The sequence below is a fragment of the Carica papaya genome, chromosome 3 (assembly GCF_054855325.1).
Source record: "Carica papaya isolate Zhongbai chromosome 3, ASM5485532v1, whole genome shotgun sequence".
In the NCBI taxonomy this organism is placed as follows: Eukaryota; Viridiplantae; Streptophyta; class Magnoliopsida; order Brassicales; family Caricaceae; genus Carica; species Carica papaya.
The window spans coordinates 9150263-9173508 of record NC_142311.1 but is presented as its reverse complement, the minus strand read 5'-3'; the positions used below and the strand labels follow the sequence as shown (position 1 = coordinate 9173508).

Sequence of the window (23246 nt, the reverse complement as noted above, 5' to 3'; positions counted from 1 at the left end):
AAAAACATTAGTTGATGAATAAAATACATGTACTTTTAATAAAATATTGTAAATTTAATTATTTATCTCAAAGTCGTATTTTTTTTTTAAATATATTAAATCAAAGAGTTAATAATAAAATTATTTTAAAAGTAAATTAAAGAAAAATTAAAAAAAAATATCTCAATTTAAAGGATGGTAATTTATACCATGTTTTTATAGTTTCCTCAAAATGCCATATTTATATAGAAATATATTAATTAAATATATTTTTATTACTTAATTTAGTTTTAAAATAGATACTTTTGAGGCGACAATATATATATATATGTATATAAATATAAAACATATACGTATTTATTTAAACTAAGTCTTGTTTTAGTAAATATAAATTAGATTTCGCACGCAAATCACATCAATTAAATCTAAAGCCTCTCTTTTTATTTTTTTATTTTCTTCATTCAACACAGATAAAGTTAAAATTATCCTTTTTACGCTTCTCCAAATTACCCATTTAATGAAATTAGTCACATGGACCCACATGAATGCCCATCCGATCACACCATTATATTATTGCCACGTGTCATATCACCGACTCCATCGATTTCCCCTCATATGAGTTTCGTACCTCCTCCACCTTATTGGACGATGATGAGCACGAAACCCACCGTTTGAACATGCTACGCAAATCGTAATTTAAGGATGGTGACGTCATTGATCCTGTAAAGCTGACACGTCGACCCCACGGCAGGCACGTGGCATCATCCCAACGGTGCTACCGACACCCAGTTTAACCCGCGGCGCATTTTAGCAAACGCGCTATGCACCTTGATCTCCCAGGTTGCTGCCTTGGCGGCTTGACCCGTCTCTCTCCTATTACTACTACTCTCCTGGGTCTTGTCTTTCCCCGGACCCGGTCTCTGTTTGCTCAAAATTCAGTCCATAAAACCTCTCCTCTTCCTCATCAACTCCCAATCTATAACCTGTAAGTCCTCCCTCTCTCTCTCTCTCTCTCCTTCTCTGTTTATTGATTGATCTTCCCCGCGAGATCCGCATGATTACTGTATTATCTCTTTTCATTCATCGTGATTCGTGCTGATATGGTTTGCGTTCTCCTCCTCCCTTTTTTCTTTCACTTCACTTGTGTAGATGCATTTGTTTTCAGCTTCAATCTCGATCTTTGAATCTCTATTTCAGTAAAGAGCTGTTTTGATCTTTGTTCTTCGGTGGGAGTGTCCCTCAGTTTGTTTGTTGCTTTTGGTACTGGATAAAAGGGTTGGGGTTTTTAGGTTTCTTGGTTTTGGTCAGTCTTATTTGATGTTTGTTTGACTATATTTGGGGTGATGAGACGCCGCCCTGCGGCGAGTTTGCCTGTGGATCAAATGGAGAAGGGGAATGGCAAGAATCACCAATCCCGGATTTGTTTCTTGGCGGCTCTGTCGGCTTTTTTCTGGATTTTGTTATTGTACTTTCATTTTGTTGTTCTATCTGGGAGTAACATAGATGAGCCACTCAAATTGGAACCGAGTTCCCAGATTTCCCAGCCGTCAAAAGTTATCCGTGTGCCCAAATCGATACCTGTATATGTAAACAATCCCTCTGTAGTTGATGGCTTGCCCAAATCAATCCCTGTCCGTGTAACCAATACCTCTATAGTTGACTCCACCATATTACGAACTAGCAATGCAGATGATGGCGGAGAAGCAGAGAGCTTCCCGTTCATGAGAGCATTAAGGACCGTAGACAACAAGAGTGATCCTTGTGGAGGAAGGTATGTTTATGTCCATGATCTTCCTTCGAGGTTCAATGAAGATATGCTTAAGGAGTGCAGAAGTTTGAGCCTTTGGACCAACATGTGTAAATTCACTAGTAATGCGGGTCTTGGTCCTCCTCTGGAGAATGTCGAGGGGGTGTTCTCAAATACAGGATGGTATGCAACAAATCAGTTTGCTGTGGATGTGATATTCACCAATCGGATGAAGCAGTATGAGTGCTTGACAAACGATTCTTCCATTGCTGCTGCAATTTTTGTGCCATTTTATGCAGGGTTTGATATTGCTCGCTATCTTTGGGGATATAATGTCTCGACCAGGGATGCTGCTTCACTTGATTTGGCTGATTGGCTTATGAAAAGGCCTGAGTGGAGAATTATGGGAGGAAAGGATCACTTTCTGGTTGGGGGAAGAATAACATGGGATTTCAGGAGATTAACAGATGAAGAAGCTGACTGGGGCAATAAGCTTCTCTTTTTGCCAGCAGCAAGGAATATGTCGATGCTTGTTGTTGAGTCAAGCCCTTGGAATGCAAATGATTTTGGCATTCCATACCCGACCTACTTCCATCCTGCAAAGGACGCCGATGTGTTTATTTGGCAAGACAGGATGAGGAAATTGGAAAGGAAATGGGTATTCTCTTTTGCTGGTGCACCACGTCCTGACAATCCCAAATCAATTAGAGGGCAGATCATTGAGCAATGCAAGAACTCAAAGGTGGGCAAGCTGTTGGAATGTGATTTTGGGGAGAGCAAGTGTCATTCTCCAAGTAGTATCATGCAGATGTTTCAGAGTTCTCTCTTCTGTCTGCAGCCTCAAGGAGATTCATACACACGAAGATCTGCCTTTGACTCTATGTTGGCAGGGTGTATACCTGTCTTCTTTCATCCTGGCTCTGCATACACGCAATACACATGGCATCTTCCAAAGAATTACTCTACATATTCAGTATTCATCCCGGAGGATGATATCCGTAAAAAGAATATTAGCATAGAGGAAAGGCTTATGGAAATTTCTCCTGAACAAGTGAAGATAATGAGGGAGACTGTGATAAGTCTAATTCCCAGGCTAATTTATGCAGATCCTCGGTCAAAGCTGGAAACTCTCAAGGATGCTTTTGATGTTTCTGTGCAGGCAGTTATTGACAAAGTGACGAGACTGAGGAAGAATATAATTGAAGGTCGTACAGAATACGATAATTTTGTGGAGGAAAACAGTTGGAAGTATGCATTGCTAGAGGAAGGACAGCGCGAGGTTGGAGGTCACGAATGGGATCCATTTTTCTCGAAGCCAAAGGAGGGTAACGCAGAATCTGGCAGTTCTTCCGCAGAAGCTGCAAAAAAATCCTGGAAGAACGAGCAGAGAAATCAGTCATGAGTGAAGAATAATTAAATACAGTTATACAAGATACAGCTACAGCCTTGCTTAACAGATGATTCAGTCAGCAGAAGTAGGGGCAAGAATGCCTGTCTTGAGTTAGCTAGGTTGCAAGAAATGAAAGATCCAGGTTGCTTTTAATGAAAGTATAATGAAATGAAAGCAGAAGAAACAGATCCAGGTTGTTTTTTCTGACACAGTTTTACTTTATTATAAAGAAAATCTGGTAATTTTAGCATATAATTTATCTTTTTAAGCTATTCTTTTGTAAGCAGGAGGTTTCAATTTCTGTCAGTTGGCTATTTTTATCACGTCCAATGAGAACATAAGAGTGATACAAATAACGTTTTTTTTTTGTTGGTTTTTTTCGGACTGTATTAATTTTGAGTAAAACGTTAATGAAATTCAGCATTAATTAGTATTTGTTTCCAGTTCACCCGCAGGGATATATATAGGAAGGGAAGGATAGGAAATCATCGTAAAAAAGATTGATAAATAACACTAAAGTAGTTTTAAATATATTAATTTATCTGTTTTTGGTTGACAAGGAAGCAAAATTACAGTATTATAATCCCAAATATAATGTCATCTTGGTACATAAATTGTATGAATTTGTAAATATACAAATTAGGGAACAATGGTTGAGATTGTCCGGCCCTTGAATCTCTGCAAATCCGCGGTTGCCACATCCCCGGCAGGTTGGAGATGTCAAATCATCACCTTAAACATCTCGAACTTTCCACCCAAGATCTCAGTCCCCCCACGCCTTGTTCTCCCCGACTCCATTAATCTATACTCATTGGCTAATCAGCACATCAACTGTCCAAACTGCGAAGTCGGTATTGATTTATGAACGGCTCCGTAGTCGTCGCGAGTGTTTCGAACTCAAGAGACAATTTCTTTCTACGTATAGTCCAGCCAAAACTTTGAAGTTAGCACTTCATCCAGAACATGATCATAGTGATGCTCTGGGGTTTCTACTTCAACTGGAATTTCAATTAGGTTTGCATCGTAACATCTAGCAGCGTTTAAGAACCACAAAGTTATAAAACATTCTCTAAGTAGATCCATGTTAGGTATACGGATAATAATTTAGCCAGCTTAAACACAAAACACATATTAGAGTAGAGACATTCACCGTAGTTATATTCTATGCTGTCAAAACATCCATATGTGAGAAACACACATATAAACGATATACAAAATAATAAAAATAGTTACTTTAGTGTTGTTTCTCTATAAGAGATCCCAATTCTTCGTACTTTTTTTTATCTATTATCTTACTAGTAGTTCAAATAGTCATTAGACTGAGAGATCATAGTTCACATGCATGCAACTCATTACGAAAATTCAAAACAGTGCTATAAAATTCTCTGAAAGCCATATATTTCTCACATGCATATAAAGCATAAGATTCATGCTTAGGCATACTACATTGTCAAAATGAAGTACGATTTGTCTCACTAAATTTTCTAATTCAAATTTCTTCCCTCATTAGTATTGAAATAAAAGAAATGTGCATATACAAAATTGACGCCATTCATGGCAAATGATCTTATGAACGAAAAATCATCAAATGACATATAAGAAAGACACAAAATCTTCATTGCATATTTAAGGATTAAGAACCTCGCAGTTGTAAATTCATATATACTCTTTTAAACAAATTACATAATAAATTTCCCAATTGCATGTTGTCTGCCGTTTTCTAAATTGTAGTTAGGATAAATTATATGACTGCAAAATCCAAACTAAGAAAAGAGAAAAAATCATCTTATTTCTTATAGAAGTCACAGGTACAAACAGGTAAAAATTAACAAAAAAGTTTAAATTCCTCAATGAAGAACACCATGTATAAGAGGGGGAAACAATCTTTTTTCTATTAAAGGAATCATCCGTTTTTATAGAGAAAGAGTTTCTGTAAGAGAGTATAAAAAAGATGCTATTGTTAAGCTAAATCAAGAACTTAAAAACTTCCAAGTATAGATAGGATATTTACAGAATCACCTATAATTGATGAACCTAGCCCTTAACTTTAAGGCTATGCCATCCTAAGGTGCTGTTAAATAAAATGATCTTATCTTATCAACGTCCATAAATGAAAAATCATAAATCGAACTTCCAAATCAGAAAAATTTGATACTATCATATAACTTTGTATCAGCTAAGTTCACGAGTTGGTGATAAGCGGATTCGAACCGCTGACATCCATCACAGAATAAATTACCGCCTATCAGGATCCCGACTGATTCTACCATAGAGGCCAACGATAGACAATAACTCCCCCCAAACATAGCTTACAACTTTCATCGTATTGTGCTCTCCAAAGAACAATTTTTTTCAAAATCTCAAAAAGTGTCGAGTTAGAATTCCATTCTAAATAATGATTCTTGTGGTTTTAGATGATCCAGCTACATCCAAACAAACAGTTTTCTTATCCTTTGAAACTCCTTCAGAATCCCAATATGTATCCAGTATAACTAAAAATATTTGTTCTTTATATTTAAATGTATTATAAATTTTCAAATAAAATTTATATAAAAAGATCACTATATAATATAATTTAACATTCAATACCGAAATTTAACAAGAAAGTATCAAAATTATGCCACAATTGAGACTAATGCAAACAACGTAATGAAATTTAATTATGAAGTTGTTTACATGATTTTTTTTAAAGCAAACTAATTATACTGTAAATGACATTGTCACCAAATTTAATAATGCTATCATAAAAATTTATATATTTCTAAACTATAACCAATTGATTTAATATTAATATGAAGATACATAATCTTTTCGTGCTATGTTCTATGTAATTAGATAAAATTAATTTTATTATTATGAAAATCTTCTCTAGATTAATTAAATCTAATTTTATAGAGACTTTTAAGCAACATTCGCCATGTACTTGTTTTTCTTGTTATCCGGCACGATTTATAAATTATTTCAATTAAATTAACTATAAGTTACTAAATAAATTTTAAATAATTTCTAAAATTATTCTATATATATTTTTAATTTAAATAAGAGAATTTGTGTGTAGTATTATAATTAGAATTGTTATATAAAATTGAAATAATAAATTATAAATTCTATTGAAATCAATGAAATTTAAAATAAATCAGAAGAAAAATTTTATATTTATCAGAGGCACAACCTTTATGTAATTGGACGTGGCACGTCTATATGCCTCCACGTCAGATAATATATTTGCCGCTTCTTCAAACTATTTCCGGTTTCCGTTAAAGAACACGAACAAAGAAATTAACGACGTTGGAAAGTAGAATGACCATAATGCCCCTAAGGAGTAATGCTATTAACAAAACTGATCGTTTCTTCTTTGAATTCGAGCGGGACGACCTGCAACTAACACTGAACAAACTCCAGTCAGTTAAAAACCCCAACACAAAACCCCTTCTCCTCCTCTCTCTTCGTTAAAAGAATTCAAGAATTACGCCATTGGAGGAGAAAGGAAAAGCTCCAGTCTTTTGCCTTCAGCAATGTCCATCCCTATTATTGAAACTTGTAGGAAGAGAAAGAGGAGGCCGAAGATATTTGAGTTTCACAAGTTTGCAGAACCCGGGCACCCAGTAAGCTTCACGGGTCCTTTCCGCGACAATGTGCGGATTTTCCTTGAAGAATGTGCAGAGCCTGAAGACTATTACGTGGGAGGAATGCCCATCTGGTGTACTCTTCTGGTTCACGAGAACAAGAGCTTTGTCCTTCCTCTTTACACCATTGAAGAGAATGTTCAGTGCTCCATTGGACCCTACTGCGATCACTGCAGATGCACTGGTTAGATTTTGAACATACAGAGACCCTTTTTCATTTTAATGCATGCCTTGATTTTCTCAGATGCGTTTTTCTTCTTTTTAGTTGGGGATTTGGTATCTAGTGTTACTTTTTTGAATTGGGAATTTTCCATTTTTGTTGATTTTTTTTTGCTGGTTTTGGTTTCTGTTTTTTAAAGGTTGGAGTAAGCATTTACTGTCTAAGCGGAAGTATCATCTGATAATTCCAGTTGATACTGAATGGAATATGCGTCTTGAGGATGCTGCTTTTGATCTCCACACCCATCTCTTGCATGGACTGATCCACTGTAATGGATTTGGTCATTTAATCTGCATAAATGGGATTGAAGGAGGATCCAAATTTATATGTGGCAGAGAAATCATGGATCTTTGGGATCGCATTTGCAACATTCTTCGAGCCCGGTAATAGAAAATCCTGAGTGATCATATCATTGATCAAGATCTAGGCAGATTTAGCTTGAAAGATGATGTTTTTTCTTTGGTGTGTCTATTTCATTTTTTGCAGAAAAATCACTGTTGAGGATTTGTCAAAAAAGCGGTGTATGGATCTTCGGCTACTTCATGGGATTGCTTATGGGCATTCATGGTTTGGGAGGTGGGGTTATAAGTTCTTCCGCGGAAGTTATGGGGTGACACAACACAGTTACTATGGAGCAATTGAAATTCTCAGTTCTTTGGAAGTTGATAAAGTTGTATCAGAATTTGGGAATGAAGAATTCAGTAGGGAAATCAAACAGATTATTAGTCATTATAGAAATAAGAGTGAAGCTCAGTTGATCACCTTGAGGGATCTTCTGAGGTTTATGCTCACAGTCAAATCATGTTCTCTTTCACAAAACAGATTGGCCATGGCTATTAAAGACGGTCCATCTCTTATGCTTAATTCTTCAAACCGAACAACCCTGGAAAAGCACAATCTAGTACGGAAGGAACAAAAGGTCATAAAATATAGAAGATTCAGTACTATGGTGAGTTCTCTGGGTAGCAGATGGCCTGTGAGAAGGCTAGAATTTGCAGCAGAGGTGATTGTGGAGGCATTGAAGGAGAAGAAAGCTGCCAAGTTTGGTTGTGGTGGGATGACTCGACAAGATGTGAGAGATGCAGCTCGGATGCGTATTGGAGATACTGGGTTGCTGGATTATGTGCTGAAGTCAATGAACAATGTGATTGTTGGACGCTACATTGTTCGCCGTGCAGTAAATCCAGCGACTCGAATTTTGGAATATACAATTCATGAACTTGCTGATAGTTTCAGGACCAAAGAATCAGAATCAGAAGTAGTTCAAGAGCGAATTCGAGGTCCTGCTTTGGTGCCAGGAATTGATGTGTATAGCGATGTTGCTGTGCTATATACAAATCTTTTGCTGAATTATCCAGAATCAGAAACAGTGGAAATTTCAGTTCAAACAGTTCTGGACAGCAAGCACTTTGTGAAAGATTGGCCCTTCAGAGACGATAAGGAACAATCATTGATAGTGTTTTGCCAAGTGAGGCCAAGCTTGGTTGATTTAGAGCCTACAAGCGCTAAGGAATTACTGCCACGTGAATTGGTTGTGGTTCCATATTATGTCACACTGTTAGACTTAAAGAAAGATATTGCAAATGCACTAAGGGACACCTACTGTGGTATGGATAGATTTGTGGTGACAGATATAGAAAATCTGGAAGAGATGGAGGACATGCAGATGCTTTCAGGGAAAGTTGAATCTGGTGCTCAACTTGTCGTGAGAGGAAGTGGGATAGATTTGGGTTCCAAGTTTAGGTATCAAGGTGGTACTGAGAATTGGATGGTGAAGTGCGAATGTGGAGTCCAAGACGATGATGGTGAGAGGATGGTGGCTTGTGACATTTGCGAGATTTGGCAACACACACGCTGCTGTGGAATTGAGGATTCACTTCTTCCACCACTGTTTATCTGCTCAAGCTGCTGCGATTGTCTTGCAACAGAAAGAACTGAACCTCTCATTGAGCTTGGGAGTTCTAAAGATCTGATAATGGAACCTCTGACAGTATATGGATATGGGGCAGAGCTCCTACCGACACAGTGAAACGGAAACTATTGTAATAAGTGCATGCTTGGGAGCACTGATGGATAATTCTTGTTCTTTTTCCTCTTTGGAAAGCAGCAACAGATGTGTCTTTCTAACTAGCATCGCATGATATATATTGTGCAGCAAAACATATGTAGGTTTCTTTTATACTTTCTCTGAAAGCTCAAAAGATTTGCTTTTACTGTCAACTTCCTTCTGGTGAAGATTCAATTGTTTGTAGATTTCTGGTATAAAACCAAAATCACAATGATGTGCACTAATAAAACAGAAATGTCAAGCTTCTGCTTTCTTATCTAAGAATTCTGGAGACTAAACCTCAGTCACAGTAATTCTACCCTTTGAGCTACAGCCAATTTCCAGAGCTGCCCAAACCAAGTACAGAACAACTGAGGACACAAGATAATATACGGCTATGAACACAGGCAGCACTATGCTTGAGATTTTATATCTTTTCTAAGTAAACATGAAAGTGGGATTTAGTTTATCTTCATGAAAACCAGATCAGTACAAAAATGATGGGTAAGATGGCGTGATGAACACGAACAAAAGCCTGCATTATTTAATTGTTTTTACCACGCTTATTCTGTTCTTTATAAAAAATTCTTACTTTTGTTAGGTGTCATCACTTTAGAATGTAGTTGTTCTTCTCTTTATCCGATTTTGATGAAGAAAGAATTGAAAAGGATCTGCTTGGTTGCAACCTATAAGTAGTACTAATATAGACGCCAATTTAAAGTTCAGCAAACTGTGATATGAAAGTTAGCACAACCACCCTTCTGTTTATGCAGTTGACAGGAAGAAAATAAAAAGAGGAAGATACAGCAACTATTTCAAAATTTTCATACACACACCTAAAATATAACTTAAGGTTCGAAATAAATCTTTCTTTTTCATCTTTTTCTTAGCAACCCATTAAAAAAGAGTGTAATTTTAAAAGTATTCCAGTTTAAGGAAAAGAAAATAAGGTCCATAGATGCACCCAATTTCTGCATGCATTTCATATGTCGTTTCCAACAATTATTCTCATTGTAAAACAATATAGCATCAGCATGGCCCGAAATAATCAACCACAGACAACTTAGAGAACAGAATAAGCCACAAAATACCCAACACAAAATTCCAGTTTAGTTAAAAACCCCAACACAAAACCCCTTCTCTCCTCCTCTCTCTTCGTGAATCGAATTCAACAATTACGCCATTGGAGGAGAAAGGAAAAGCTCCAGTACTTTGCCTTCAACAATGTCGATTCCTATTTTTGAAACTTGTAGGAAGGAAAAGAGGAGGCCGAAGATATTTGGGTTTCACAAGTTTTTAGGACTCGGGTACCCAATGTAATGAGCCTCACGGGTTTTCTTTCCGGAACGATGTGCGGATTTTCTTTGAGAAATGTGCTGAGCTTCAAAATTACTACGTACAAGGAATATCCGTCTGGTGTACTCGTCTTGTTCACAAGACCAAGAACGTGGTTATTCCTCTGTACACGGTCGTCGAGAAAGTTGGCGGGTCCAAGAACCCTCGCTGCGGTCACTGCAGATTCAGTGGTTAGATTTTGAAAATCCAGATACCCTTTTTCATTTTAATGCATGGCTTGATTTTCTCCGATGGGTTTGGAAAACATTGTCAGAGCTAAAGGAAGCTATTGAAATGCTGATACAAGTTTATCAACTTCCAAAGAAGTCAGAATTTCAGTTGCTGTCCTGTAATTGTGTTGTGTCATCCCCCCCATAACTTCCACGGAAGAACTTATAACCCTACCTCCCAAACCATGAATGCCCATAAGCAATTCCATGAAGTAGCCGAAGATCCATACACCGCTTTCTTTGACAAATCCTCAACAGTGATTTTTCTGCACAAAAATGAAATAGACGCGTCAAAGAAAATCATCATCCTTCAAGTTAAATATGCCTAGAACTTGATCAATGATATGATCACTCAGGATTTTCCATTACCGGGGGGTCGAAGGATATTTTCGCAAATACTATCCCAAAGATCCATGATTTTTCCGCCAGAAGCAAATTGGGATCCTCCTTAAATCCCGTTTATGCAGATTAGAGGACCAAATCCGTTACAGTGGATCACTACATGCGAGAGGTGTGTGCGGAGACCTAAAGCAGCAATCTCAAGACGCAAGTTCCATTCAGTATCAGAAGGAATTATCAGATGGTACTTCCGTTTAGACAATAATTGCTCACTCCAATTTTTAAAAAGATACAAAAACCAAAATCAAAAAAAAAAAAAAAAAACGAAAATGGAAAATCCCCAATACAAAAAAATAACACTAGATACCAAATCCCTAACTAAAAACAAGAAAGACCCATCTGAGAAAATCAAGTCATGCATTAAAATGAAAAAGGATATCTGGATTTTCAAAATCTAACCGCTGAATGAATCTGCAGTAATCGCAACAGGGGTTCTTCGAACACTCGACTTTCTCTACGACCGCGTACAGAGGAACAACAAAGTAATTTTGAAGCGCAGCACATTACTCAAGGAAAATGCGGACATTCCTGCGAAAAGGACACGTGAGGCTTATTGGGGGGGGGGAGGAACCCGGGTTCTGCAAAGTTGTGAAACCCGATTATCTTCGGCCTCCTCTTTTTCTTCTTACAAGTTTAAAAAATAGGGATCGACATTGTTGAAGGCAAAAGGCCGGAGTTTGTTCTCTTCATGAAGCAAAAAAGAGAGAGAGAGAGAGAGAGAGGAGGGAGGGTTTTGTGCTAGGGTTTTTAAGTAAAACTGGAGTTTGTTTAGTGTTAGAATGCCCCTATTATAGAATATAATTACGGTTTTACCAAACATGTGATGGCGTTACTCCTTTAAGGGCATTATTGTCATTCTACTTTCCCACAAAGTTAATTTCTCCGTTCGATTTCTTTAACGGAAACAGGAAATAGCTTTGGGGAAGCGTCATATTCCCCTAAAATAATATTGGGCTAAGGAAGTGGTATGAGTTGTGAATCCAAGCCCAAAAGAATTTGTGTTTAGAAGTCCAAATATTCTCTAAAAATTAACAGTAAAATAATTTTAAAAGAAACAACAAAATATTAAATTGTGAAGAAGAAAACCACAATTTTCAAATCAAATCAAATTAGATTTAAGATATGCTAATTATTATTATTATGTACAGCTACATATATATATATATAAGTAATAAATTCAGTCTGGTTAAATTTTTCAAAATTTTGAAATGCTCGGTTGATTTATAAACAATCTAAATTGCAGTGGAGCTTGAGCTGAGAAGAGCCAAGAGAAGGCAAAATATAGGGTGTCTGCATTTAATGCAATCTTCTCTATGAATTACCCTCCAAGCCCTCTCAGACCCTGGAGAACATCAACGTTGACAGACCAAAAAACATTCATACAATTTGAATCTTTGAAATCCAATACATAAATACATACATATACACACACACACACACATACTTATTAAGACCAGCCATAACATCCCGTGAGGCCAAGAACACTTAACACCAAGCTCTCCAGCTCCCTTCCAACAAAACCCTACTTCTGTAATCTGCCACAACACAAAGGATCCTCGTGATGGAGAGCTCTTCTTCTTCACGAGTTTTCTATCCTCACTTTCCTTCTCTCTTTTCAATTCTCTCCTTCAAATACCCCCCCCAACATTCCTCTGCTTCCTACTTCAACAACTCTCAAGCTTCACCATGGAACCCAGAACATTCCTTCTCTTTTCAACCCTCTTCTTCTCTTTCGTTTCTCTCCATGCAAAAGACTATCTTCAAACCTACATTGTTCAGCTACACCCGCATGGTGTAACAAGCTCTCTGTTTACTGCCAAGGAAAATTGGCATCTTTCGTTTCTCGAGCAGGTTGTTTCCTACGACGAATACCCTTCTTCTCGCCTCCTCTACTCTTACCATTCTGCCATGGAAGGTTTTGCAGCTCAGCTCACTGAATCAGAGCTCCAGTTGTTGTCTAATTTGCCCGATGTTATTGCGGTTAGACCAGACCGGCTGCTCCAACTTCACACCACGTACTCTTACAAGTTCTTGGGACTTAGCCCCAAAAGAGAAAATACCTGGTACAAGTCTGGATACGGTCGTGGAGCCATAATTGGTGTGCTTGACACTGGAGTCTGGCCAGAGAGTCCGAGTTTCGATGATAGCAGAATGCCTCCTGTTCCCAAGAAATGGAGAGGAATTTGCCAAGAAGGGCAGAGCTTCAACTCCTCTAACTGTAACAAAAAGCTGATAGGTGCCAGGTTCTTTACCAGAGGCCACCGTGTTGCTTCACAATCACCAATGCCGAATGCCATTAACGAATATGTATCGCCAAGAGATTCTTATGGACATGGGACTCATACATCATCAACAGCTGCTGGAACTTCAGTTCCAATGGCAAGTGTGTTAGGTAATGGAGCTGGTGTGGCCAGAGGTATGGCACCTGGGGCCCATATTGCCATCTACAAAGTTTGCTGGTTCAATGGTTGTTACAGCTCTGACATTCTAGCTGCAATGGATGTTGCAATCATTGATGGAGTTGACGTCCTCTCCCTCTCTCTTGGAGGCTTTCCGGTACCTCTTTATGACGACAGCATTGCAATCGGGAGCTTTCGAGCAATGGAGCATGGAATTTCAGTTATCTGTTCTGCAGGAAACAATGGTCCACTTCAAAGCTCAGTTGCCAATGAGGCTCCTTGGATTGCTACTGTTGGCGCCAGCACTCTTGACAGGAGATTCCCAGCTATAGTTCGAATGGGCAATGGAGAAATTCTGTATGGAGAATCCATGTATCCGGGGAAGTTTATGAGAAGTGCTGGACGAGAGCTCGAACTAATTTACGTGACAGGAGGAAACAGGGGAAGTGAATTCTGCTTCAAACAATCTCTTCCAAGATCAAAAGTGCGTGGCAAGATGGTTGTTTGTGATAGAGGTGTCAATGGAAGAGCAGAGAAAGGTCAGGTTGTGAAGGATGCTGGAGGTGCTGCAATGATTCTAGCCAATACAGAGATAAACCTGGAAGAAGATTCTGTTGATGTCCATGTCTTGCCAGCTACATTAGTTGGCTTTGAAGAATCTGTTCGTCTGAAGGCTTACATAAACTCCACAACAAAACCCACTGCTCGGATAGAGTTCGGAGGCACCATAATAGGGAGATCGAGAGCACCGGCAGTAGCTCAGTTTTCAGCTAGAGGACCCAGTTTAACTAACCCATCGATCCTAAAACCAGATGTGATCGCTCCGGGGGTCAACATTATTGCTGCCTGGCCTCAAAATTTGGGCCCGACTGGTCTTCCAGAAGATTCTAGAAGAGTGAACTTCACTGTCATGTCAGGAACTTCCATGGCTTGTCCTCATGCCAGTGGCATTGCTGCTCTAGTCCATGCAGCTAACCCCAAATGGACACCAGCAGCTATTAAATCGGCAATAATGACAACTGCAGATGCATATGACCATTTTGGAAAACCAATCATGGATGTGAATAAGCCGGCTGGAGTTTTTGCAGTTGGAGCCGGCCATGTAAACCCTCAGAGAGCCATAAATCCAGGGCTGGTGTATGATATCAGACCAGATGAGTATGTCATTCATCTTTGCACCCTTGGATACACAAGATCAGAGATCCTCACAATCACACATAAGAACTTAAGTTGCCATGAGATTTTGCGGATGAACCGAGGTTTCAGCCTCAATTATCCATCCATCTCTGTAATCTTCAAGCGTGGAAGAACAAGTGCAGTAATTAAAAGGCGACTGACGAATGTGGGGAGTCCTAATTCAATATACTCGGTGGAAGTAGTGGCTCCTGAGGGAGTCAAAGTGAGGGTTAGACCTCAAAGGCTGATATTCAATCATATAAATCAAAGCCAGAGTTACAAGATATTGCTTATGTCAAGGAAGGGATTTGGAAACGATAGGATCAGCTTCGGACAAGGACAATTGACATGGGTGCACTCCCACAATAGTCTTTACAGGGTTAGAAGTCCCATATCGGTGACTTGGAAGTCCAGTAATAGGAACTAGGTTTCCTAGTGCAATAATTCAGTCCATTTTCATCAAAAGGAGGTAGAATTTTTATTTTGAGTTTTTAAAGGTAAAAACTCAAGACAGATTGCCGAAATAAAATCTGCCTGTTTCCCACCAATCATTTGTTTTCAATTCAGAAATCCAGAAAAAGAAAATTTGGATAACGCCTAAGTAGAAACATCAGAAGGAGGTCCACAACCCACAAAAAAAAAAAAAAAGAGAAATATCTCCAAGGAGACATGTTGAGCATGATTGCCTCAGGTCTGCAATCAAGGCTCAGATACTTCATTTCCCATATCTTGGCTCAGATATCGTACTAAGAAAGAATAAATACCGTACTAAGAAGAGTTTCCTATTCTATATCTTGGCTCAGATACTTCATTTTCCATACATGTGACAAACAGGAAAAATTATTAGTATTTCAATGATAACATCAGCCTAGTAAAAGAAAGAACGCTGAGCACAAACAATAAAAAAATTCATTGCCAAGTAGGAAATATGGTATTTGTATCAAACTCTACATATGAAACAGCAGGCATATGAAGTTTTGCTTGACTAAATTATACAAAAACCATTGAGGTTATGGATGAGAGTGGCTGATAAAAACAAAAGGATATCAATTGCCTCATTTTTTAACGAATTGCAAGCCATTCTCGTTAGAGTATCGCTCCATAAATCTCATGAATCTGTCCCACTCACGGAGAGACCGCATTACGTACCTTGCTTCAATTCCAGCAGGCTTTCCATTAACAAATTTGGCACTTACATCAACTGATTGTAAAACCCCTTCCTCATCAATCATGTAAAAACCAGTGATCTCACCGACTTCTCCAGTTGAATCGAAAACAGAAGGTTGGTCAAACTTGAATGTGGCTACACCATTTGTACCATCTCGGGACTTCGTTAGGCGCACATCTGGTATGGTCTGCTCATCGGTTCCTTGAATGAATTGAATCTTCGGTTTGACCATCATGATAACTGGCCCGGGCCTAGAAGATTTCTGTCGTATCGGGGCCACCAGTGAACGAGACAGGTGCAAGGATTGGCCATTGAAAGAGGAGCGCATACATCTGTGAACATCCCAAGATACAGGGGCTGCAAAAGGAAGAGTAGGGGTCAAGCTTTGACAATCACAACAACAACAGCATGGAGAGCTTGATGAATGACAGAAACTGCATCATAAGTCCACAAAAATTTTCTACGAAGTAATTGATTGAACTGATTATCCTCCTAAAAACTTTAAAACTTACAGTAATTGAAATGCCATTTTTGTTTGACTTAAGCTAACAAAATAATGTTTATGGCTAATGAGAGCAGAGGGTGTTGCAGCAAGCTCGTATTGATGCTTTTGGTATCCTACAATGGCTTTCCTTGTGATTTAGGAAATGTAACTTGAGAGGAAATAAACTGAACATGCAATCCAAATTTCACCTATGCCAAATCTATCTTTCCCAAACACCATGAAATTTGAAAAACTGTTCACGGTGACCAAGCAGAAACAAATACCAAATTCTGCCATCAGCACATAATTGTTAAGAAGAGAGCGAACCTCCTCAAAAAGCGGGAGCTAAAATCCCAGACAGAAGAACATAAAGTAGCATCCTACTAGTTGAACTGACAGGAAATAAGAATGGTAGGCTGAGAAGAAGAGAATTAAGTGGAGAGAAGACAAGAGGAGGAATAGCAAGCAGTACCTGAGCATGATTTGCGCGAGTAATGTGAGACTGGAGACATAAATGCAAGGGACTGAAGAGTAGCCATTGCTTGAGCAGACTTGAGAGAGAGAGAGAGAGAGAGAGAGTAAAAAAGGAAGGGAGTTTTTAAGGAGGAGATTTTGGGTGGTGGTGAGAAGGTGGCTTGCTGTAACAACTTCAACCATTCACTTGGAGAAGAAGATGGGCTTTTTCTGTGAAACTCAAAACTTCCCCACTTCATTCTTCGGCCTCATCCCTTCCATTCCGCAACCCATTTACTAAACTAAAAATAATTATTTGTTTAATTATTATCTATTAATTTGTTAATAAATAATGAAAATAAAGAGTGGGGTCCACGTGTTTCGAACAAAGGAAATTGGATTCTAGAGACAGCGTGGAAAATATTTATTTCTTTTTATTTAAATTTGACATTTTGAATATTGACGTGGGCGGGCAGTAGGTAAAACATTTCGGCCACAAAAAAGAACGTTCATTATTCGCGCCCATACCATCCATAATGGACCACCCCTTTGGCCCTTTTCTTCTTCAATATTATTTTATTATTTACACTAATTAAATGTCGTGTACATTTCTACTCTCAAAATTTAATTACATATACAAATATTTGGTAATGTTCGAAGCTATCGAGCATTGTATGTGACTCTTTCGTAATACATCATTTTTAAATAATTAACATTATAGTTTGAAACTCAAAAAATTAAATGTGTGGGGATTAAAATTTACCCCAATATGAAATTGGTACCATCCATTATCATGCCGCCTCGATGAGAGCAATAAATTTTGTACAATCATTCATTACGTACTACGCCACATACACGCTTTCAATATCGCCATCTATCATTTATTTAAATTTTAAAAAAAATTAAAAAAAAAAACACCTCGTATAATCCACCAGCTTACGTGTCATCCCCTCTCTCCTACGTGTCACAAAAGTACAACGTGGCACATGCCCCCCCTCCTCTTCTCCTTCTTCTCACCAAAAAAAGAAAAGAATAATAAAAACGCAAATGAGCAGAGCAGAGAGACACGCCAAGACCACATCAAATTCCTCGGCGACCTCCTCCTTGACCGCCGGCTCCCATTTTCTCTCTCTTCCTTTTTTTTATTTTTTTATTTCTCTGCAAAAATTTCATTTCAGATTTATTTAGAGGAGGAAGAAAAAGAAAAAGCAAAGCGTAAACCACAATCCAATTCGCCAACTGTTTCCCTCTTTCTCTCCATTACTTAATCCGATTCTCCAAAAACTATACGACTTCTTCTATTTCCAGATCATCGACGCCTTCTGTGAATTCTCGGTTAAGGATCCTCGGAGACGGAAACGACGTCGTTTGGGAGCAGGGGGAGGGACGACAGATGGGGACGGTAAGAGGAGTTGAGGAAGGAGGAATAGCCAGGAAACTGTGGATCAAGTTCAAGAGCCACTCCGTTTTTGCTAAGTACACTCCGTTCTTCGTTTGCTTGGCTTCTGGTCATCTCAACTCCGATACCTTCCTCCATTTCATATCTCAAGATATTCCCTTTCTTGATGCCTTCTTCCGCGCGTGAGCTCACTCTTCTAATCTAAACAAACCTACCCCCATCCATCTTTCACTTTTTCATACACGCACATATTCCAGTATCTATACATGTCCATGTGTGCGTATACATAAATGTATATACAGATTTATAGATTTTTTTAAAAAAAATTTGTAGGTACGAGTTGGCGGAGGAATGTGCAGACGATGAAGACGATAAGAGTGCAATACGCGAATTAAGGAAACGTGTCGAAGACAGGCTTAAGAAGCAAGATACCTTTGTCCGTGTAAGCTTGATGATTATTATTGTTATTATTTCTTTTTTCGTTTCCTCCTTATTTGCTTAATTGCTTATATCTCTATAAATAGTAATTTGACTTGGCATTGTTCTATTTTCTCCCTTTTTGGGGGCATACTCTGTTGATTACAAGCCGTGTCTGCTACTTTTTTCCCTTTTAAAAAGAATGCTTTTTCTTAGTACAATCTTCAGTTCAATAATTTCGCTTAAATATTCTCCAAAAAAAGAAAAGATATAATTATCATGTGTACTTGGACCTACAGTCTTGAGATGGGTTTGTGTCGGTTTTAATGATTTGTAGTATTAGGTCGAAGGGACATTATTAGTTTTATCTTGGTATAGGTTTTATAATTACCTAACAAAAGTAGTTTTATAATTTTGTATGTAATTTTTTGTATCGTGTATAATCTATTGTTTGGGAGCTTAGAAAACATAACCATGTTCCACCGGGTTTGTTTAGAATTCTGTCTATCGTTATCTTGGTTGATACTCTTAGATTAGTAATGTTTCTCCCCAGAGGAAGAATTCCGTATTTGATATGAATATTAAGCCTGAGACATGCAGTCAACATGTTGCTTAGTTGCAGACTTTGTTGGTTTAAATCAATAGATAAATGAGGATTTTCACTTTGTAGTTTGGTGATGCTGAGAAAGACTTTATCAATATGTCAGTAGTGGTAAATGTTAGGTTGTTTATCCATCCTTGATCTTTGGCTGCTACAGTATGGTTACTGAGGTCCCTGTATTTGTTTCCTTTTCACATGATTATGTTCACTTCTTTTCATTTTACCTTGCCCATTTGTTGGTAGTTGCTTTCATTGAATATCCTAAATCAATCTCTCCACAGCAATGGGGCTTTGAACCCCTAAAAGAGTGCCCGTTCAGCAATTTAAGGGTTAAATTCACAGATTTCCTGATGGCAACAGCTGCGGGTAAAGTTGAAGGAGAAAAAGTTCCTGGTAAAATTGCAACTCCTTTTGAGAAGACAAAGGTTGCTGCTTATACACTTGGCGCTATTTCACCTTGCATGAGGCTCTTCTCCTTTATAAGTAAAGAGATCCAGGCTATTCTTGATCCCAGTGAAGGCAGTCACGTTTACAAGAAGTGGATTGACACTTACTGCTCAGAGGAGTTTGAGGTTCATTAGATTATCAAGCACTAAACTTGTCCACATCATATTTTGTTGACACCTTGCTGATCAAGCAAGAATTCTTGTTTCAGTTGTTGGGGAACGTTTTTCTTGGTGGTCAACCTTATATTTCTGTTTTCAGGAAGCAGCTTCACAAACTGAAGATTTGGTGGATAGACTGAGTATCTCTCTAACAGGAGAAGAACTTGAAGTCATAGAAAAGCTCTACCATCAAGCCTTGAAACTTGAGGTAGACTTTTTCTCTGCTCAACCAGTGGTTCAGAAAACAATAGTCCCTTTATCCTCGGTGCAAGTTCCTATAGAGGACCGTCTTACCATATTTTGCGACTTTGACTTAGCGTGCACCACTGTTGATTCCTCTGCCTTTCTAGCTGAGATAGCAATTGTAACAGCTACAAAGATTGATGCTGCTGATGGATCAGAAACCCGATTGTCTCGGATGTCATCAGCTGAACTGAGGAGTACATGGGGTGTTATTTCCAACCAATACACTGACGAGTATGAAAGTTGCATAGAGAGTGTCGTCAGTGGTGAGACAGGTATGGTTAATCATAGGTGGGTTGCTTCTTGATTTGTGTGCTTTTTGTAATAAAAGATGGTGAGCCAAGACTTCTAATGCTTTTGGGAACAATTGGAAATTTTGTAGAAACTTCTACTCAAGTGATGACCCCTGTTTTTGCAGTGGCAGAATTTAACTATGAAAGTCTGCATAAAGCCCTTGAACAACTTGCTGACTTTGAGAAGAATGCAAATTTAAGAGTGGTGCAATCAGGAGTATTGAAAGGTTTGTGTATGGAGGATATAAGGCGGGCTGGACAAAGTCTAGTACTTCAAGATGGTTGTAGAGGTTTCTTTGAAAAGATTGTGAAAAGTGAAAATTTTGTTACTGATGTTCATGTACTTTCTTACTGTTGGTGTGGCGATCTGATTAGATCTGCTTTTTCTTCAGGTACTTCTATAGACTTTTTTATGCATACACATACTCAAAACATATATTTCGTTCACTCAAGTTTGTATCTTTTGTTCTGTGTGTCTAAGCAATTAAGACATGTCACTTACAACATCTTTTGATCTATTTTAGATAGTAAATAATGATACACTAAAGCCTAAATGTCTAGTTTATTATTTTTTTAATTTACTTATTTATTTTTTTCTCAATTTATTTAGGATCCTCTTTTTTGCTTTTGCGCATAATCTGTATGTTTACATGGAAGAAGAGAATTTACTTATGAAGCTTCAAAAAAGAAACATTCCATTTCTTTCATCATTTTAGGAAATGAATGGACAGGCTGCAATCAGATAAAGCACCAATACTCTAGATTTCTGGTTAAAGTTTATTTAATAATTTTCAAGTACTTTTAAACTCTGAGAAAGATTTTTTGGATATTGTTTCCTTTGATCAAATGGTTTTCAAGATAGATTTATGAAGTTACAAATTTGGTGAGTTATGTAAGTTACAAATTTGTTGAGGTCTAACAATTATTAGAAGCGAACTAGTTAGTTAATCTTGTCCTTTGAATTTTTAGAAACTTGAGTTCTAACTGCTACTCAAAGTCTCTTCCTCTTTTATTTGCCCTGTCTGGCAAAGTTTTGTTGGTCAAGGTTTCTTCTTCTATTTGTTGTAGCAGGCAATAGGCATGACAAAAGGTTTGTTCTGAGTGGACTATTTCTTCTCCTTCTAGGCAGGCTGCGGAGTTTACATAACTTTATTTTTCTAATGCTTATTTTTACCAGATTCTTAACTGTGTTAGTCAGGGGAATACTGGTTTTAGTGCTTAGCATTAATGTTAAAATCAGGAGTTTTGTTTCATTTATTCAGCAGAGAAGTTAGATAGGTTGCTTAATTGCTTCCATTACTTCCGATGGTTGAGAGCATTCATTCAGAATAGTAGTAGTTGGAAAAGTTGTTACCAGCAGGGTCCAGTCCCGCATGCATCTGTAAAGCTTTTACCAAGCGTATGTTTCCCTTTCTTCTTTTGGGTGTGCTGAGAATTTTTTCTCCTCCGTTTCTTTTGAGCAGGGGATTTAAACGTCTTAAAAGTACATTCAAACGAGTTAGCATATCAGGAGTCCATCTCTACGGGTGAGATTGTTAAGAAGGTAGAGTCTCCCATGGAAAAGCTCCAAGCCTTCAATAACATTGTGAAGGACAGCCATAGTAGGGACAAGTGCTTGACAATTTACATTGGAGGTTCAGTGGGTGACTTACTTTGCCTGCTTGAAGCTGATATTGGCATTGTGATTGGCTCAAGCTCAAGCCTGAGGAGGCTGGGAGGTTGCTTTGGTATCTCTTTCGTTCCATTGTTCTCTGGTTTGGTCGAAAAACAGAGAGAAATCTGTGAAGGTAGGTTTTCTGGTTGGAAAGGGCGAAGTGGTATTTTGTATACAGTATCTAGCTGGGCTGAGATACATGCATTCATTTTGGGTTCATAATATACAACCTTTCTCTGGTATATTGTGCTGTTGTTAGAACAAGCAGAAATGGGAGTTCATTTCCAGTAGGATATATATATATATAGAAAACAAAAATCGAGTTGGTGGCTTAGTTTATTAAAAGGCCACAGGTCAGCCCTTATTCCATTTTTCCTCTAGGGACTGCCATTAAGAAATACAGGGTTCTTAAAATCAATGTTGGAATAGTCGGTCAAAATTTTTTGTTATCCTTTTTACATTTATTGTCAACCCCCGAGGTTTGCTTTGACGCTTCATGCTGTCATAAACTCTCAGCTGATTAGATTTATGCTGTTACTTTTTGTTGGTGAGGAAAAAAGATGTATAGAGATGTATACAAGACTAGTTCTATGGTTTTGGTCACATTCTGGACAGTATCTGGAATCTTATACGGATGGCCAATCCGAAAAAAAGTTGTTCGAAACTGTTAAATAAATTTACATAATGTTTAGTTAATTTGAATTTTTGTTATTTAAGAAGTTGATAAATCTTGAATGTTGAATTTCATTTATACGGATTTATCTATCAGATAGGGAGAAGACAAGTATTGAATCTAATTTATAAGGAATTCGTAACTATTTTTTTTTCGTTGCAATTTGATTATTTGAAGATTATTGTTATTATTTTTCCTTGCTCTGAGTTTATTCTTATTTTTCTTCTTTTTCTTTCTCATGAACATCCTGACTTATCTTTACTAAGGTTTCATCATCGGTTTAAACTTTTTTTTACTGGTAAATGCAATACAGAGTCCATGTTATATAAGCTTTGAAAGCAGAGTTCTTGTATGTTCTTGTAAACATTAAAAAAATATATATATATATATTTAGAAACTCACCTGGTGAAATTAAACTATCATATGATCCAATCCATGTCTAAGTATGTATATATTTTTTAAAAAAATTTACGTAGAAACAATTAGCAATGGGCCGACAAGAATAAACATCGGGCCCAAAAGATCCCCACACGTGTGTGGATCCCACGGTTGAGCGCACGTGCCACATGGCCACTGTTTAATACTTTTTGATTGAAAGGCTGTTGTTCGGCATAAATCCATGTGGGACCACGTCACCCTCTCCCTAATTCCCCTGCAAACTGCAATCCTTTTAATTAATGCCATTGTTATTATTATCTTGGAAGTAAA

The 23246-nt window shown here is 37.9% G+C and overlaps 5 protein-coding genes across 5 annotated transcripts; 4 read left to right on the top strand and 1 right to left on the bottom strand.

Moving 5' to 3' along the window:
- The first annotated feature begins 813 nt into the window (after positions 1-813).
- Positions 814-3549, top strand: MUR3 (Exostosin family protein). Its single transcript, XM_088215570.1, has 2 exons — positions 814-964; positions 1129-3549. The coding sequence occupies exon 2, from the start codon at positions 1323-1325 to the stop codon at positions 3126-3128; it is 1806 nt and encodes a 601-aa protein (XP_088071696.1). The 5' UTR covers positions 814-964; positions 1129-1322; the 3' UTR covers positions 3129-3549.
- A 2841-nt stretch (positions 3550-6390) lies between these two features.
- LOC148266668 (PHD finger protein MALE MEIOCYTE DEATH 1-like) lies at positions 6391-10066 on the top strand. Its single transcript, XM_088215563.1, has 3 exons — positions 6391-6926; positions 7102-7345; positions 7449-10066. The coding sequence occupies exons 1-3, from the start codon at positions 6632-6634 to the stop codon at positions 8989-8991; spliced, it is 2082 nt and encodes a 693-aa protein (XP_088071689.1). The 5' UTR covers positions 6391-6631; the 3' UTR covers positions 8992-10066.
- Positions 10067-12659: 2593 nt separating this feature from the next.
- On the top strand, positions 12660-15003 carry SDD1 (Subtilase family protein). The gene has a single exon (XM_022038080.2). The coding sequence runs from the start codon at positions 12660-12662 to the stop codon at positions 14973-14975; it is 2316 nt and encodes a 771-aa protein (XP_021893772.2). The 3' UTR covers positions 14976-15003.
- A 432-nt stretch (positions 15004-15435) lies between these two features.
- PSB28 (photosystem II reaction center PSB28 protein) lies at positions 15436-16835 on the bottom strand. Its single transcript, XM_022038081.2, has 2 exons — positions 16673-16835; positions 15436-16073 (listed from the first exon to the last, which is right to left on the bottom strand). The coding sequence occupies exons 1-2, from the start codon at positions 16737-16739 to the stop codon at positions 15604-15606; spliced, it is 537 nt and encodes a 178-aa protein (XP_021893773.1). The 5' UTR covers positions 16740-16835; the 3' UTR covers positions 15436-15603.
- An 866-nt stretch (positions 16836-17701) lies between these two features.
- LOC110811553 (bifunctional TH2 protein, mitochondrial-like) lies at positions 17702-22561 on the top strand. Its single transcript, XM_022038086.2, has 6 exons — positions 17702-18234; positions 18386-18494; positions 19352-19642; positions 19776-20193; positions 20337-20603; positions 21675-22561. The coding sequence occupies exons 1-6, from the start codon at positions 18047-18049 to the stop codon at positions 22085-22087; spliced, it is 1686 nt and encodes a 561-aa protein (XP_021893778.2). The 5' UTR covers positions 17702-18046; the 3' UTR covers positions 22088-22561.
- Positions 22562-23246: the final 685 nt, after the last annotated feature.

Excerpts from the sequence above, each read along its gene's own strand:
- MUR3 (XM_088215570.1), top strand. The coding sequence starts at position 1,323 with ATGAGACGCCGCCCTGCGGCGAGTTTGCCTGTGGATCAAATGGAGAAG.
- LOC148266668 (XM_088215563.1), top strand. The coding sequence starts at position 6,632 with ATGTCCATCCCTATTATTGAAACTTGTAGGAAGAGAAAGAGGAGGCCG. Across the intron at positions 6,927-7,101 it reads CGATCACTGCAGATGCACTG|GTTGGAGTAAGCATTTACTG; the intron begins GTTAGATTTTGA and ends TGTTTTTTAAAG. Across the intron at positions 7,346-7,448 it reads TGCAACATTCTTCGAGCCCG|AAAAATCACTGTTGAGGATT; the intron begins GTAATAGAAAAT and ends CATTTTTTGCAG.
- SDD1 (XM_022038080.2), top strand. The coding sequence starts at position 12,660 with ATGGAACCCAGAACATTCCTTCTCTTTTCAACCCTCTTCTTCTCTTTC.
- PSB28 (XM_022038081.2), bottom strand. The coding sequence starts at position 16,739 with ATGGCTACTCTTCAGTCCCTTGCATTTATGTCTCCAGTCTCACATTAC. Across the intron at positions 16,074-16,672 it reads CTCGCGCAAATCATGCTCAG|CCCCTGTATCTTGGGATGTT; the intron begins GTACTGCTTGCT and ends TTCCTTTTGCAG.
- LOC110811553 (XM_022038086.2), top strand. The coding sequence starts at position 18,047 with ATGGGGACGGTAAGAGGAGTTGAGGAAGGAGGAATAGCCAGGAAACTG. Across the intron at positions 18,235-18,385 it reads CTTGATGCCTTCTTCCGCGC|GTACGAGTTGGCGGAGGAAT; the intron begins GTGAGCTCACTC and ends AAAAATTTGTAG. Across the intron at positions 20,194-20,336 it reads TGTCGTCAGTGGTGAGACAG|TGGCAGAATTTAACTATGAA; the intron begins GTATGGTTAATC and ends CTGTTTTTGCAG.